The following is a 17,898-nucleotide window of genomic DNA, read 5'->3' as shown; positions in this document are numbered from 1 at the left end:
GCTGTGTGCTAATGCAATTAACCCAGTGCTCATGTCAGGTCTGATGGCTCGTCTGCTTGGCTACAACTTTCAAAGGAAGAAGGGAGTCCCGCACTTATGTTTATGTTTGAGGATGAAGAGGATGCTCATGTCAACACCTCATCAGAGATGCCTGCTGTGGAGTTTTTTTGAGCTCCTTCTTGGCTCCTCAGTAAGAAGGTCATTGTGTGTTTTTTCTTGTGTGTGTGTGTGTGTTCTGAGATGGGGAGGGGAGTGTGGCTTGATCAGTCTACTGGGTCCAGATGGAACCTTGAACAAACTCACTTAACCTCTTTTTTAAAAAAAAAAAAAAAACAACAACAAAAAAACCCAATCCATCAAATGATTCTGTTAAAACAGATTCAGATGTTGAGGTCTTTTAGAAGGTTGAGTTTAACTGAGTTGGCGCAGACCACATCACTGAGTGAAACCTCATCCTCTGGCATGAATGAATGGTCTGATGAATAGATGTTCGCTATGTAAGGAATACATGAGGGTTCTCAGACAACTGTGATTTGCTAATGATAATAATTTTTAATTTATTAACGAATGGCGTCATACTTTTTCGACATTTATAGTTATATTTAATGTTGTGGAACATCCTCAAGACATGAGTTCCTGTTATCACGTACACTGTAGCCATTATAAACAGTTGATCCCTCACCAGACTATGTATGGCGACTCCTCGCACAAATGTTACATAAACATTGCATCACTGCAGAAAGCTTTGACGTAATCATTTCTAAAAATGCTTTTGTTATAAGGCTTAGAGTCCGCCATAGAACTCCCTGTGTATGAACCGTCACTATAGAAAAGTACATTCTAATCTTTTGAACCATGCCGTTATAGAAAACTAATGAACACCGTCTGACCAATCAGATTTGAGAATTCAATGTGTCATATTTTTAATGTCATCTTAAAACACCGACTCATATGTCAAGCAATAGGCATGATTTAAGGTTTAAATTGAGATATTGTGGTCAAGAGTGAGCGTTTTATGTTAGTCATGTTTGTGGTATAACAAACATCAATGGCAAGATGTCACAAACATTCAAAAAAAAAAATATATGCACATGACCATGTTCTCTGAAGTCGCTCTGAGCTTCTGAACTGGCTGTGCGATTGTTTCTGCCATTCCTAATATAAATACTAACAATTCATGCACCCGCCCTCCGTATTATACACAAATTTAAGATAAGAGAATAACAAAGTGGTCTGACAATAGAACTCAAAAGAAATGCCTTTGAATAAAATGGAGCAGACAAGATTAGAGTATTCTTTATTGTCTTTACATTCTCTTAATGTGATAGACTGATAGCGCTTTGTGTTAATTGATGCATAACAAAAGCCTGGGATGAATAGTGGCAGTGTTACAGGTGTCACAGTGTCTCACTATGGAGATGACATACAAAGCAGTCAACAACTATTTGATTATTGTCCATAAATCCCTTTTTTTTATTATAAATGTCTGTGTATGATTATCTTTGACTTATAATCTTATGTTAGAGAGAATATTGGATCTACATATATCATTAACCTCTCGCTCTCTCGCTCTCTCTGTAACAAAATGCTTCTATTTTGCATTCTTTTCTAATTTAATACAACAATTTTCACGACAAATTACTGAATTTTAGTTTTCGTTACATCCCTTTTTTGCTTTAATGACAGTGTGCACTCGAGCTGGCATGGACTCCACAAGTTTGTGCAAAACCTTATGATCCATTTTATATCAATTCCACCGGAGTGTCGTCTGAACATGAGCTTCGATAGAAGAGATTAGGCATGAGGAAAATCTGACCTTTTGTACAAAGCAGTTAACACAGTCAATATCACACATTTGCTTAGATTTCGAATAGGGACCTAGAATCTTGCAGAATCTTAAATATTACATAATCAAGATACTGAATATATACTTTATTTCCATTTTAAAAATAGATAAATAAAAAAATCCCAGATTTTCAGTGTGGTCTCAGACTTTTGGACCCCACTGTAATTTTGAAGAGAGAGAGAGAGAGAGAGAGAGAGAGAGAGAGAGAGAGAGAGAGAGAGAGAGAGAGGGAGGGAGAGAGAGAGAGAGAGAGAGAGAGAGAGAGAGAGAGAGAGAGAGAGAGAGATAGAGATTCAGACAAATCTTAGAGCATACATTTGTAAGATAATGAACAGGGTTTCCTTCATTAGAACAATATGATAAAGCTGACAGTAAACACTGCAGACTTTATTTTGCTTTTCCCATCTTGCTGACCTCATCTAAAGACATAGCTAACTGGTGGAACCTTCTCACAGTCCTCATCCTCAGCGAAAGACGGCATGATCTCCAGCATCTGCTTGTGTGCTGGAATCTCAGTCTTGGTGGCCATCTGGACAACTTCTGACACTCTGCAGAAAAGAAAACGTTTTCTCTCAGGGGGACACTACTACCACTGTAAACTGCATTCAGGACTCACATGGAGAATATTTCTGCTGTAAATGATCACAGAGGAAGAGGGAGGTCACCATCATGGCAGGAAAACAGAGGAAGTCTCTGTTATGTTGCTAATTTTCCATTCAGAATTTCCTGCAGCCACATGGTAAACCATTTGGATCATCTAGCACAAACAAATGAAAGTTACAGGGCACCTGACATGAGGTGTTACACGGGCTTTCCTTTATTGTTGCTCCAACACTTTGTCATTTGCGTGTAAACACAGAATATAGCTGTTGCTGCTGCAGTACAGGGAGGGCACAACACTTGGTACAGAAGCGACAAATGACTCTGATCGCTTTGTCCTCACATTTGCCTGGAACGATGATATAGGAAAAGGGATCCCTGACAGAAGCTGGAGCTCTTTCGACAGGTGCAAAGATGGGACGGGTAAGACGATGACTGGTGATTATCAAGCTGCTCATCTTTTAAAGCTGCTAAGACATGCATAGTCCCTAAGGAGGATGGTTACCTCTCATTATTTCCAGCATCCATACAAGAACACTAACAGTGTGGTGCAATTCTGTTCAGAGTTTTAACTATATAATGCAACGCTCTGAGGTATAATAGAACTGTACAATGTAATGGGTGATAATGGTTGATTCTGGCTCGGGATCAGTAGTGATTGAAAGACCAGATAGTGTTTATCAATCACTACTGATCCCTAGCCAGAATCACATAAAAAGGTATTTGGCATTTTATGTACTTTATGTACCGATCTGATGAACAACAGTACCTTGTGCTTTCAATTATACAGCTGTAGCCCAAGGACATACTTAATCCTTGATCAAATGTAAACAGCACATTTTTTATTCTGGATAAAATTGCACATCCTGCATCCATTTTGAATTCTGTACCACTTTAAACACTTATTTCCTTTCCATTAATAAAGCTAAAACACTTACGTAAGACGGGTCAACATCTATTCTACCAATGTGCAAAAAAAAAGTCTATTCGGCACAGTATCATTCTAAAATAATGCATTTTAATCAACTCGAATAGCACTAATACTACATTATATATATATATATATATATATATATATATATATATATATATATATATATATATATATATAGTTCAAGGAGAAACCTTATTTACTTATTTTTATTTTTTTTTAAATAACCATTTGATTTACAAAACTGCAGACAGGAATGTGATGTGTAGAAAATCCCCACCTCTGTTTAAGTCGAGCTGCATGGTTCATGTGATCAGAGTACAACACCGCAGATCCATAATACAGATCCGTAATGGTCAGGTTATAGTTTTCCTGAAATTTAGAGAAAACAACACAACTTTTCCAAGTGCTACAGAATCACATGTGGTCATTTAGGCAGACTACCATGAAAGAAACTCAACTGAAAAAATTCAATTTAACCAGTACTATATTAAAAACACATTATTAACATATTATTTGATGTTTTACTTTGAAAATTTAATTTATTTAAATAAATGTAAATCATTTAAATAAATTTAATTTAATTTCAAATTTGATGACTGCAACACAAAAAAGCTGGGGCAGTCGACTGTTTACCACTGTTTTTCTTTTAATAACACATATTAAACATTTGGACACTGAAGTTTTAATTAATTATGCATTTCTTCTTGGTGTTGTCCTGCTCTGGATGGCAGCGTATGTTGCTCCAAAATGTGTACAGATCTTTCTGCATTAATGATGCCTTCACAGATGTGCAAGTTATCCATGCCATGGGCACTGACACATCCCCATACCATGACAGACGCTGGCTTTTGGACCTGACGCTGATAACAGCTTGGACAGTCTTTTCCTCTTTGGCCCGGAGAACATGACTGCTGTTTTGTCCAAAAACTATTTGAAATGTCGACTCGTCTGACCACAAAACACGATTCCTCTGTACTTCTGTCCATCTCAGATGAGACCGAGTCCAGAGAAGTGGGCAGTGCTTCTGGACAGTGTTGATGTATGGCTTCTGTTTTGCATAGTAAAGCCTTAACTTGCATCTGTGGATGCAAGGTGTTGCTGACAAAGGTTTAACAATGTATTCCCGAGCCCATGTCAGGATTTCCATTACAGATGTTTTTTAAGACAATAACGTCTAAAGGGATTGGAGATCACGTGCATTCAGAAATGGTTTTTGGCTTTGCCCTTTACGCACCAAGATTTACCCAGATTCCTTGAATCGTTTAATTATATGGTGCATTGTAGAAGTTGAAACACCCAAAATCCTGTCTTTGGGGAATGTTGTTCTTAAAGTGTTGGATTATTCACAAACACATCTGTTGGCAGATTGTTGAGCCTCGACCCATCCTTGTCCTTGAAGGACTAGGCCGTTTTTGGAGACTCCTTATATACTATGATTAGACGATTGCCTTACCTGTTTCACATCACCTTCTTATTTCAACTTGTCCCATACGCTATTAGTCCTAAATTGCCCCTGTCCCAACTTTTTCGGAATTGGGGTTGTATATATGTTACAGAGTTTCACATTTCAGTAACACGTTCTACATCATATCATACTTTATCTCATTCATTATTTTCAGTGTTGGGGCACCTCAACACTGGGTGCTGATGGAGAGAAGGAAAGAAAGGAAGGAAACAGCTCAGGCACTTGATAGCCTGCAATGATCCTTGTGTGGTGTGGTGTGATATTCAGCTCAAATAGATTAGTGTGTGTATATATGTGTGTGTGTGTGTGTGTGTGTGTGTGTGTGTGTGTGTGTGTGAAAGACCTTGACGTTTTTCAACAGCTCTTCCACTGTCATTTCCTCCTGTCCTTCTTTTCTTCCCTGCACCAGGAGCTTGTCCCAAAGGGAGTACTCTTTCCCTGCAACCTGCCGAGAGACACAACACATCAGTTCTTAACACACAAGTACACTCCACAGCAATCATATCAGGAAAGAACATGTTTAATCTGGTTCTGTGAAGTAAATGAATTTCTTTGTAAAAAGGACATCAGAGGCAACTAGGGATGTAGAGAGCAAAAGAATGAGTGGGAGCAGAGCAGAAAAAAAAGTCTGAATGACATTCTGTCATTTTAATGGTATAATTGTTCATCTACAAGTCTGGAGAGTAGCCCAAACACAGGCCTCTCTGGGCTCTGAGGTCACATCCTAAGGGAGCTATAATGTTAGACCACTGGCAAAGGAATATGTAGCTGGAAATACAAAATGATCTAATGTAGGCTGAGCAAAAAAAAAAAAAAAAAAAAGTCCCACAAATATTTTGAACAAACAATGGACCTGCCATGGAAAACACCTAGCAGCTAAGAGCTGCTGTTATTCACCAGAAGATCAATTTAAGTTTAAGTTAAACTAACCATCTTGTTTCAAATTTGAAACCTACAATTATTCCGCCTGACTTGAGCTGGTGAAGTATGTCCCAAAGTCATCCATGAATAAAGTAATTCTATTTTTGAGGTATCACAAATGCGCTGTATATATATATCTAGATTTAATGCCCGCAGAACCCATAACGCTCGGCATTCATCCAGAACATTTGCGTTTGAAAGAGTGTCTGTGTGGATTTGGCTCACAGTGTGGAACAAATTATTATACATCTAGGTCTGTGCCCAGTTCCACAGGATGTGCTTGATTCTAGCCAAAGACACACACTTGTCGAATTCCAGCCACACATAAAGTCTATCAAAGAACGTATTCATGAAACACAGTTTAGCTTTTCTTTTCTGATCTATTCTAAAATGTATTCTCCAGCAACCTTCTAGCTGCCAAAAGATATTTTTAACATAATCAACAGCTGCTCTATTTGGATATGCTGCATGCACATACAGGAACAATGTAGCAATGCATGAATCTGCATCGCTGTATCTCAAAACCAGACTTGTTGGTTCAATCAGTAGCTCTCGTCTTACTGCAGCACCTGCCCATTAACCTCAGCGTTGACACCTGACACCTGTTGACTCCAGACCCACTCATCTATTAAACTGTGTGTATGTGTGAGAGTGAGTGTGAGCACACACACATTAAGAGTATCATTTATTCCAAAACCCTGTTGTAAAGACATGATTTTACACAGTCTCATACATGAATGTGTCTCCACTGCCAGACATTTTCAAAGGCCCCAGTAGCATATGGCTTTAATCATACATTCATTCATTCATCTTTAGTAACAGTTATATCCTCATCAGAACTGTGGTGAATTTGAAGTCTAGCCAGCAGACACTTGGCAGAAATACACCGTATACTAACACTCATTCACACCTAGATGTAATTTAGAGTAGTCAACAATTTTCTGGGAGGTGGGAGGTGGGAGGGAACTTCGTGCAAACACAGGGAGAACTCCACAAAGACAGCTCAGGTTTGAAGCAGGGACCTTGGAGCTGTGAGGCTTCCCGCTGCAGTCCATGGTTTCCTTTGATAATGACCTCTTCCCTTAACAATATATTAACATTTCTAAATCAGGCATAGTCTTGTATTCAATGCAACCTATATATGAAAAAGAATACAATACACTTATCTAACTGAGCGTTTGGGCTTGAAATTAAGGCAATTTAAACGTATAACCTTCCAGTCATTGTGCTGTTAGTAATATCATTTAGTGTTATGTATTTTTGTTGAGTTCACTTGCTAGATGTCATCTTGATGCATTTCAAGAAGAATACATTGTCCTGATGGTTGTCTCCATTCCAGGAATAGAATATTATTCTTTATTCTATTTATAATTGAACTATTTCCACTGCGCACTGCTATTTTATTCTCGATTCAATCAATTCAACATTCACAATACAGCTTGACAGAGTAAACTAAATCATATTCACTCTCTCAGGAAGAGACTGTTCGTAGGCTAGCTTGGACTTCTGCCATACACTTCATCAACGAATGCCACAGAGCATTTGTAGCCAACTAGAGCTAAGAATCAGCAGCCGCACATGAGGGAATGTAAATGCCAACTACTCTACCCAATCCACAGGGGTTTAAAAATAAGCAAGAACACCGGAATCCAGACATTCCCTGGAAACCATTAAAACATTCCTGCAAATCTTTTAGAAACAGTCTTTTTTTGTTTATTTTCTCACAGCCCCCCAAAAATGTCCCACCTCAGGAAGATTCATGAGCTATAGGGTCAGTTTTTATTAAATTATCACGGAACATGCTTTAAACCATACTGTACAGTACTGATGGACCTAAGTAAAGCCTTAAACATAATAAAATATTTATATATAGTATAGAGAAGTGTTTACTTTAGAAGCATTGCTGTATATCTAGTTCAAAACATGCAATAATGTTGAATTAGATTATAGAGAAGCGTGAGGCTTGAGGTTATTGCTTGCCAAATGGAGAACTGCCAAAACTGTCATCTGTTCTGCACATATCAGAGGCATCATTGTAATCAGGGCTTCCTCTCACTTCAACATGTGTCCTTACTCAAGCCATGCTAGAACATGGAACGTGTTGGACAGCACACCTTCTCCATTATATTATATTATAGTACAGTATAGTATAGTATGGTATTATATAGTATAGTAAATGTAAAGAATAATTGATGATGGGCGATTGAATTATGAGAAAATAACGCATACCCCGAGGTGGTAATGAATCCACGACATGAAGTGGCGTGACCATTACACCTCAGGTGTGCATTATTTACTAATAATTCAACGGACTGGAGTAAATTATTCCGCTTATACCACAGTTCCGACACCTCAAGACATAGTTCGGATGTTTTATTTCAAGACGTTTGTCAGGTTTTTGCCCCTAAAACACTCTTGTCTGTGGAGCTAAATTATTACACATCCCTTCTCAAGCTTTCTGCTAATTCCAAAACGTCATTTTAGAGCTAGTAACAGAGGCTTGAGCCATTTATATTTAGTTACTGGAGAGAGAGAGAGAGAGAGAGAGAGAGAGAGAGAGAGAGAGAGAGAGAGAGAGAGAGAGAGAGAGAGAGAGAGAGAGAGAGAAAGAGAGAGAGAGAGAGAGAGAGAGAGAGAGTGAGTGAGTTCACGTTTCATGCTGATAATATAAAAATAGAACAAACAAACAAAAAAAAATAAAATAAATATCGATAAGCCTACTTGTTCACAGGGTTTTGTGTGTGTGTTTTTTTTTTTTTATTACTGCAGAAAATACAACAAATATATAAATAAATATTGATACTTGGTCACTGGCTTATCACACGTACGCTGTCATGCAAATGTGCAGGATACCATGAGATTTACAAGATTCAAAAAAGAATCCAGTAACCTGCTGGCTACAACAACCACTTCCCTTCCATATTTCTAAGAATGTTTTATGATCTTTCCCATTCATGATGCAAATTCCAGAGCACCCCAATATCTATAATGTAAACAGTCTAACAATTTCCATTCTTGCTGTTACCAGACAGCCATTTTTCCTGTTAACATGTGCATATTTCCAGTACAGGAAATATGACCAAGCCATTAATTAGCCTGCCAAGACACAACATCTAAATTACAAGAATAAATAACTAAGTGTGAATTCCTGTCCCATGCCCAGTGTTCCCAAGATAGACTCCGGATCCAGTGATAAAACATGAAATGATTCAGTTTTAAGAAATATTTGGCATATTGGGAGCAACAGAATTACCTTCAAGGGGTACACCAGTGGGCAAACTTTCATCTTTTTCACACAAACACCCATGACTACAACCTCACCCACACAAAATATCTAGACTTAAAAATGCTACAGACTACTTTACTGCCAAGTATACAATGTAGATTTCAACACAATGTCCTTTTCTGAACAGGAAAGCCCCAAGACAGGAAAGCTGAAGCAAGATTCTCTCGCTGTACATGGTATTAACCTATCACCTTTTAAGCTAAACGATGCTTTCTTGAATTCAGCTGGAAATAAATGTAACAGTAACTGTCAAATACCTCTAACAGCATATACACAATAATATAAGATGATATTAAGTCACATAAACTGTGGAAACGCTGTGTAGATGTTTCACAGTTAAGACTACAATCTTTTTTCCCCACAAAAACTATGTACACCATGGTTAGCTTTGCAGATACTGCCAAGCCTTGGATATAATAATAAGCACACTTATTAAATTGTGGCGATTGAAAATTGTGTTCACAGAGGCTCAAACAACCACATGTCAAAAACCTCAAATGACAAGAGTGAGGCTAAAGTCATCACAAGTCCAGCCCTGTTTGTGTAAACAACAGCCAACTATGGAAATACGTGGCTCTTGACTTAAGAGGAAAAAGAACAATCAATTTCCTCTTTCCCTCTCATGTGAGAAAACTGCTGTAATGTATTTAAACATGTTCAGTTGACATGACTCCCACTGCCATTTTAGGATGGTTAATCTAGTGTAAACAGAGAAAATCTGGATATTCCAAATGGCACATTGTAGGAGTGTAATGCAATACTACTATCTATATCCTTATCTGTATTTAGATTTAAACCTGACCTAAACCTGAAGGGTTTTTGTGTTTGATTGTTTGAGGGTTTTTTCCCTTCTAAAATAAATATGAAACCCAATCATAAAGTCCCTGGAAACACTGGACTGGAAAACACTAGAAAAAACCCCAAAGATAAAAATACCAGCACTGTCAGCATGGTCTGTGATTTCTGACTCAACTCAACCTGAGCTACATGACTCTACTTCATAATTGGTCTCAACTTGAGATATGTGGTGACTGTTATTACTTTTGTTTTGTGCCTGCGTGTGATATTTTCTAGCAAATTAATTGGTTCTATTTCCCAAAATATAAACAAGCTAGCAGCCTAATATAAACCACTGCAACCATGACCAGGCAGTTACTAAGGATGAATTAATGAATGCTGTAAATGCATGTACATGAACATGGTCTTTATTTGTCCCACAAGATTCATATCTGACTGCGCGCTCATACCACATGAAAGCCAAAACCTCCTACTTATGCACCTTTTTTGTTGCATCCTTCAGGATCCCAGTGAATTCAACCTCTATCTAAACAAGATGTCCTCTGGAACCTTTCTGGTAAACTTTCTAAAAAAAATAACAAAAAAAAAATACTAGTGTGGCTTTTATTTGTATCTGTTTAGAACACATCTGTTCATTCTGAATAATCTATTCATATTCGGTTACATCCCTAGCACACAGACTGTGGGTGAATGAACCAGTTCTGTATTTATTCTATTAAATATTCTCAATCAATTAGTTACATAGGTTAGAGTTAAATATCAAGTAACACATCAGACCTCATAGTAATATTCACTACCTTATTGTGGCTACAGTGCCGACTATGTAAAACCACTGTGTGTTCACTCACTTTTAGTCATTTTATTTTCTATGCATAAGGATAGAACAGATGGATAGCTGTCCATTGCTACAGAAGCTTAAAGGAGAGTGAAAGTGTGTTCACAATTAGGACGTGCTGACTGACCTGAGTCAGTGGAGTGACTTTACCGTGACAGATGTCAGTGACATTTCTTAAGGACTGGTTTGTAATACTATTGTATTATATATTTGTTGTGCTATTATACAGCTACATAATGTATTTCAATATAGCTTAATTCTGTGATGTATAAGATTATCAAAAAAAAGAAAAACAAAACAAAAAATGCGATTCCTACTTTGATTTCATTACAGCACACAGACTTAGGCCTTTTTATTTATTTTTTTTACATTTTTTTTTTTAGCTCACCCCCTTCCAAGCCCTCATTCATTTACCCTTTAACCTCTCTTATCTATGCCATGCATATTCACCAATTTAGAAAAGCAGGTGAACAAAGGAGGGAGAGGGTTGGCAGAATGGTGATCTTCTTCCGAAGCTTGACACTTACACTCTAGCCATTGGCTACTATTCAACAGGGCCTTTGACATGTTAAATAGCAAACAGAAGTTGGAGCAATTGTCTTGTCAATGAGGGTCTCTTCACTACACTGATGACTCGTGCCAGAAGGACTCCATCAATACAGGATACAAACAAATGGTGCAGTTTGCCTGCGGGGCCCTTTTACACACAGATGTAAACAAGCCCCATATATCATCCCATGTCCATCTGGTGTCAGGGTCTCATCCCTTATGAAGAAATCAATAGTCATATAAATGTAGCACATTGGTTACCAATCATATAGTGACATGTTTCTACAGGTTCTAATATAAATCAAAGTGGCCTACACCAAAATGTACAAGCTCTCCTGTTTCACGCTCCAAGTACTGGCTTTCCACAGACACAGGCAGCTAAGAGCATGATAAATAATCACTAACTCACTCATCAACAATATTGATCAGTATTGATTCTTTTAGTCACATGCGCTCATAAATGTCATCTCGTTAAGTGCAGAGACCACTTTTGTGCAGCCAGTGATCACATGGACCTGCATAGTACAGCTGTGTATGTGGGCTCCTGCGTGTTAACTCATATGCCTTTATGTCTGCCAACAGTGAACAATTAGTGCAGTGATCTGTACATCTGTGTCACAAAAAACATTAATAAATGTCAGGCACTGAGGTCAGGGCTCTGTGCAGGCCACTTGAGTTCTTCTACTCGAAACTTGGCAAACCATGTCTTCATGGAGCTTGCTTTGTGCACATGGGCATTGTCATGCTGGAACGGGTTTGTTCCAGTGAAAGGAAATTGTAATGCTCCAGCATACAAATCTTTGACAATTGTGTGATTCCAACTTTGTGGCAACAGTTTGGGGAAGACCCACATATAGTTGTGATGATCAGGCATCCACAATAATTTGTTTATGAACTATATGTAAATACTAACCTAATCCTAAAGCCTAAAACCTAATCCTAAATTCCTTTGACCAGGAGTCAAAATAAAGTAGCTGACTGATTTAATTGTATAGATGCATCATTGATAACAATGAACCTTGTGTTGGTCAACATGTTTGATGTACAAATAACTGGTGAAACATCAGAGCAAATCAAAATGGACTACTAATACTATTACAAATTTGGATCAACCAAAGAAGCTATATACGGTGTATACTCTACTTTGCCAAGACAAATTGGAGTTACCAATGTACCAATGGAGGAATTGATTGCATTCAAAATAACTAGTTAGTAAGCTGTTGTATTGATTGCAGTAAGAACTAATGGGTAGTGTAACCCTGTTGATATATTTCCTAATCCAAGCATTAGGGACCTCAGACCACTCATCCTGAGCTCTCTGATCTGTAGCGCTCTGAATATCAGGTGGGATTGAATAGAACTAAAATGTGGGCTAACCAGAGATTCACAGGACCTCTCATACAAGCATGGCTCATATGCAGTACAACATGAACACATGAGAACTTTAGATTGCAGAACTATACATCTGAGTAGGGTGAACCTACAGATGAAGGTGTAAAATAGGCAGTAAATATATAAATATATGAATAATTGATCAGCTTCGTACTGAAGACTTCCTGAATTAGCTGTTATCTTGAGGAACCAAAGGACGAGTTTTTTCTTAGTATATTGAAGTAAACAGACCTTTGGTTGTGGAAAGCACAGGCATGACATGTAGTTAATTGAGCATATTAGCTATAGCTGGGGTGTCTAAACAGGCACCAGTAGGAAATAGGAAAATGGCTGGGAACCTCATGCCTGTCTGCTTTTCTCACAGACATAGTAATTACATAAAATGGTGATAACACTTGGCTTGACTGGTGTCGACTGTCAAAAGTATATAGAGTTTGAGAATGGAATGAAGCAGACAGGAAATGAAGGCAGTTGGGGGTGCGAGGTGTAGTTGTGGCTGGTGCCAACTGAATGCTGTGTCTAATGGTTCGCAGTGGCTTAGTGAGAGCAGCTCCATTGGCATGGCTCACACATGTTCATTTCTCTGACTGCAGGAGTGAGGTTAGCCAGGTAACAGCTCACTTGCTGTGAAAAAAATCTAACCGTTATGCTTGTATTATTTTTGTAAGTCTCACAAAACCCTTGCACCTCTTGTGATATAAAGCTATTGCATCTGAAGTTAACTCTAGAAATAAATAAAATCTACAAATAAATCTTTGCTAAAGCAAGTGCATTGATGCTTAGAAATTTAGTTTTTGACATTCAAAGCAACATCTGCCATGCAGGTACATAACACAACTAAAACAGCCTGCGTTTACTGGAAATATCACTTCCTTGCCTAACTACACAATGCAAGCGTGCCACACACAATGAAATCACAAAATATTTTTACTAGAGACTCTTTAAAAACCATTATCTCTGTTCAGTTTAGTTCTTCTCTGAGGATGGGGTTCCTGTTTCTCCCTAAGGTTAGCGCATTGTTTACGTACAGTATATACTGTAAAGCCATTAAATGCAACGGTGCACAATACGTTCCAGGACTTCCTATTTTTTTTTTTTTTTGCAAATGAAACAATTCAGCTACACACAAACACACGTACAGCATGACATTCACAGACTGTTTGCAGGGCAGAAGCAGAACGGCAGTCTCCCAGTAATAATATTCATCACAAACAGTTGAGGTGTTCATGCCTTTTGATAGATTTGATAGGATTTGTCACTTGGTAAAATGACACAAGAACAACAATTATTACATATCGTATTCAAGCATAACAAGGAGTCATTCAGGAATACGATAGTCAATATAGATCACATGGCTGACAAATGAGTTACGGCACTAAAAATTTAGACGGTTTGTGGAAGCAAATTCCAAAGCATGGGTGCTACAACACTGAACACTGCTCATGGAGAAAATCCATTAGGCCCATGAGGTAACTGGAAGTAACGGCATTGTAGAGTGTGTAGGCGAGGACAATGGATTTTATATTGAAAATGTGAAACAAAATGGATAAAATGCGTGGTTTAAGCAGAGGTAATGTCTAAAGAGGTTTTAGTCGATCCTGTACTATACTTGTATTTGACCAGTCTTAAAATTGAGCACAGGACTGAAGGTGAATGAGAGCAGTGTGGGTCAAAATGAATCAGATATTTAAATTGCAAGTTAGTAATAGTAATAGTAATGTTTTTTGGCTACACAATTCCTGTACGAGTTCAACCTCCCATAGCACTGCCTAGCCCATAATCATTATCTAAAATAAAAACAGAAGTTATGTAAACTGTGTGACAAAGAAGACAATTAAATTACAATAAATTAAATAACACATGCCAAAAGGTAGCACATTAAACTTTGAATATCACAATTTTTATTTATTTATTTATTTATTTACGAGTGCTAGAACCCAGATCACTAAGGGTGAGTGAGAGGTGTAAGATAGACAGAGAGAAGGCTTGAAGTGAGGTGAAGTGGCGGTTAATGAAGAAAGAACTGCAGTATCTTTGGATAGAATCCAGGACTGGATGATAAATCCAATTTATGCTCCAATAGATCAAATAAGATCAACAAGCAATAGTCCAAAAATAATCCAGGAACATGTGTGTTTAATTTCATGGCAGTGAGACAGGGACAAATCCAATAACACAGTGCCAAAAGTGAGAAGTGACAGCCAAGGGTTTTCAGCACACTCTCACTGGAATCCCTCTAAGAATGAAATATTACATAGAGATTGCCATTATTATGTAGTTACGCACTGACCTAACAGCGTCTGGTCGTCCTTTGTTTAGAAACACCACTCTCAAAAAACAATGTATTAAGAAAAACTACCAGCTGACCAGGATCCTGTAATGTAACTTTAAAAGTATAAAATAAACAGATAAATCAAGCTCATAGTACCCATCATACAGGTCTACTGAAAAAAATTCTTCTAAGCTGTGTACGTCAGGATCTGTGCGGGAAAGTTCACTCTGTTAAGTCTTTTTCCGCCTGTAAGGAGACACGTCAGAGCACAGGTTTGGCTTCTTACTGTGCAACCAATATTATGGAAATTATCTGGGGAAAAATAGGCTAAGGTATTACTGAGATAGTTTAAACTGAATGTAATTGTATTCAACTGAGTCCACAGAAAGATCTTTACACTGATTTAGTTTCCTAAATCAGTATATATTGTCTGAAACTACTGGAATTATTTTACCTAGATGACTGTACAATTGATTCATGCACGTGTGTGTGTGCACGCACGTGTGTGTGTGTGTGTGTTTGTGTGTGTGTACGCACGTGTGTGTGTGTGTGCTCAGTTTGCGAGATTTTATTTCCTTGGGGTGAAAGTTCACTAACAAAGTCACCCTTAATCAGCAACATATGTCACTTGTTGGTAGCAGAAGGATGGACAAAATACAGAAGAAAAAGAGGTGTTGAGCTTGTTCATGATAACAAGAGTGGACAGTGTGAGAGAGTGGGTTGGAAAAGGAGGGAAACAAGGAGTGAATAATTTGGAGAGAAGATCAGAGCTCTAGGATTATGCTTTCAAACCATTCCCATGTTGATGTGACATCATGAAAACACTCCTGTAAAGGGCTAGGCTTGTTGCAATCCAGCCAAAGTGCTTTTTTCCCCTTTTTTCTGGTAGGACACTAAATTAATAAGTCAGGTTAGGTATGAATAAACAGAACTGAGTAAAAGAGTTTTTCACTTAAATCTTTTCTTTATCTAGGCTTTTTAACAACAGCACCAGCAACAATATATTGGCTACTAGGACTATTACGGCTTATGTGCTTGGACATGTGCAGTTACTTAACTCTGAACTCAGGTTCATGCTGAATGTTCCAGCGTCTCTATTCACAGCCAGTGTAACATTCAGCCGAAGGGAATGATCGTAAATTCCAGAGTCTTATTTCATTTACTATAACCAAGAAGTCTAAACCATGTTTATGGATTTTGCCTGAACTCAACTATGTTTCTTAGAAACGTTCCTTTAAACATGAATGAACACAATCGAACGAAATACACATCCATGAAATCACAATATACATCAAAATTAACAGTATGCACTTATATGGATAATGCTACGCTCAAGTGCAGCGTTAAACTGTTTCACAGTACAATGCAGTGACTGTCTTTCATCAATAACGCTGCACTTGAGCATAGCATTATCCATATAAGTGCATAATGTTAATCTGTTAATTATTATGGAAACATCATGCATTCCTTAGGAAAGTGTATTCATTTAGTCCTAATTTAGAGTTTCAAAAACAGTTCTACTAACAAGTAATTCTCTAAACACGCTTGCGTAATACTGGTATATATTTCACGATAGCTTCCTAAAGGGTTGATTACACAAACGTTTGTCCTTATTAGGCTGAGCCATCGCTCACATTGCATTCCTTGTTTTTATTGGCTGTGTTGGAAAGACTAGTGCTGCCTATTAAGGCTGTTGTGGTTTTATCGACCTAGCTGGGATTCCTAGCTGGGGGATGGAGGTGCATGGAAATATCCTTGATTAAGTAAGTGTTTTCTTCTGTCTTTTTATTTTTATTACAACATTCCTCCACAGTTATCAAAATTGAACAGTCTTACAGGCATAACAGAAGAATTGGAAGTTAAAGAAAGTGATTCATAAAGTCCTCAAACATTAGCCTCAATCCATCTTACAGTTCATTAAATAATTATATTTCAGTATAATATATGTCCAGTGATAGACAGATTGAATCTAATGAGACAGAACCTTAATGACAAGACCTTAATATCCAGCAAGGAACTATTTAGTATCCTGACCCTGAGGCGCTACGATATCTTACAGACATCTACATCACTGATAACTCATAGATCCCACTTAGTAAGACAACCCAAAGACGAGTGCTTTATCTTTGAATCTTGATAAAGTTTAAATGTAGGCTTAAGACGTCTGGGCCTGGTTGCCCAAAGATCCTAAAACACAAACTCATCCTAGTTGGTGATAAAAACAGCTCAGGCCTCTGGGCTGTTTGATCTGTATTATCAACTGAAAAAAACAATCTCTAAATGTGTGTGTGTGAGTGTGTGAGATTGTGCCCTGCGATAGCTGTGCCCAGAATTCCCTGGGATAGGCTCAAGGCTCCCTGCGACTGTGTGTAGGATAAGAAAATGGATGGACGGATGGAAATATGTGGAAAATTATCCTACAGAGTGAAGTCAAACCAAAGCACACATGGCACTTTTGTTCCGTCTTTATACTCAGGACTGAAGTCGTCATGGACACACTCCCCATGGAGCAGAAAGACAAATCTGCCTTTTCTCTCTGTCTTTCTTTTACCTTCCGCTGTCCAGTTGAATCAATAGTATAACGTGTCACGTTGATAAATGAAATATGGCTTAAAGGTGTGGAATTTGCAGTTGCTCTAAACACAGAGTACATTGATACTGTGTACATATAAATAACTTGTAAGAAACTGTAAGAAAAACATTATAATAAAAGAGTTTGAACAATAATGAGATAAGACTCATTTTGAGCAGTGAGGAATAAAACACAATGGGGATGTGCGCTTAGAGGAAAATAAATCAATCACTGGCTGGTTATTTTCCAATAACAGCATGTTTTATTCCTCTTATACAACAGCAATTTGCCATTTTATATATATATATATATAAAATAAATTAAAGACCTGCCTTTTTCCACATTTATATTTATACTTAATTTTAATAGCAAAAGAAGCTATTTCCTGTGCTACAACAGTAAGTTCTGCTCCACTAATTTGATTTGAT

At 37.8% G+C, this 17,898-nt stretch overlaps 1 protein-coding gene across 1 annotated transcript in view; it reads right to left on the bottom strand.

The window, feature by feature from the left end:
• Positions 1-1,280: 1,280 nt before the first annotated feature.
• uba7 (ubiquitin-like modifier activating enzyme 7) overlaps positions 1,281-17,898 on the bottom strand; it is a 50,189-nt gene continuing 33,571 nt past the window's right edge. The window contains exons 22-24 of the mRNA XM_053636256.1: positions 5,189-5,290; positions 3,658-3,749; positions 1,281-2,394 (exon numbers count right to left, since the gene is read on the bottom strand). Coding sequence (XP_053492231.1) covers positions 2,262-2,394; positions 3,658-3,749; positions 5,189-5,290 — 327 coding nt within the window. The 3' untranslated portion in view covers positions 1,281-2,261. The remainder of the gene's footprint in view (positions 2,395-3,657; positions 3,750-5,188; positions 5,291-17,898) is intronic.

Source organism: Ictalurus furcatus, chromosome 11 (assembly GCF_023375685.1).
Source record: "Ictalurus furcatus strain D&B chromosome 11, Billie_1.0, whole genome shotgun sequence".
In the NCBI taxonomy this organism is placed as follows: domain Eukaryota; kingdom Metazoa; phylum Chordata; class Actinopteri; order Siluriformes; family Ictaluridae; genus Ictalurus; species Ictalurus furcatus.
This window is presented reverse-complemented; position numbering and strand designations above follow the sequence as displayed.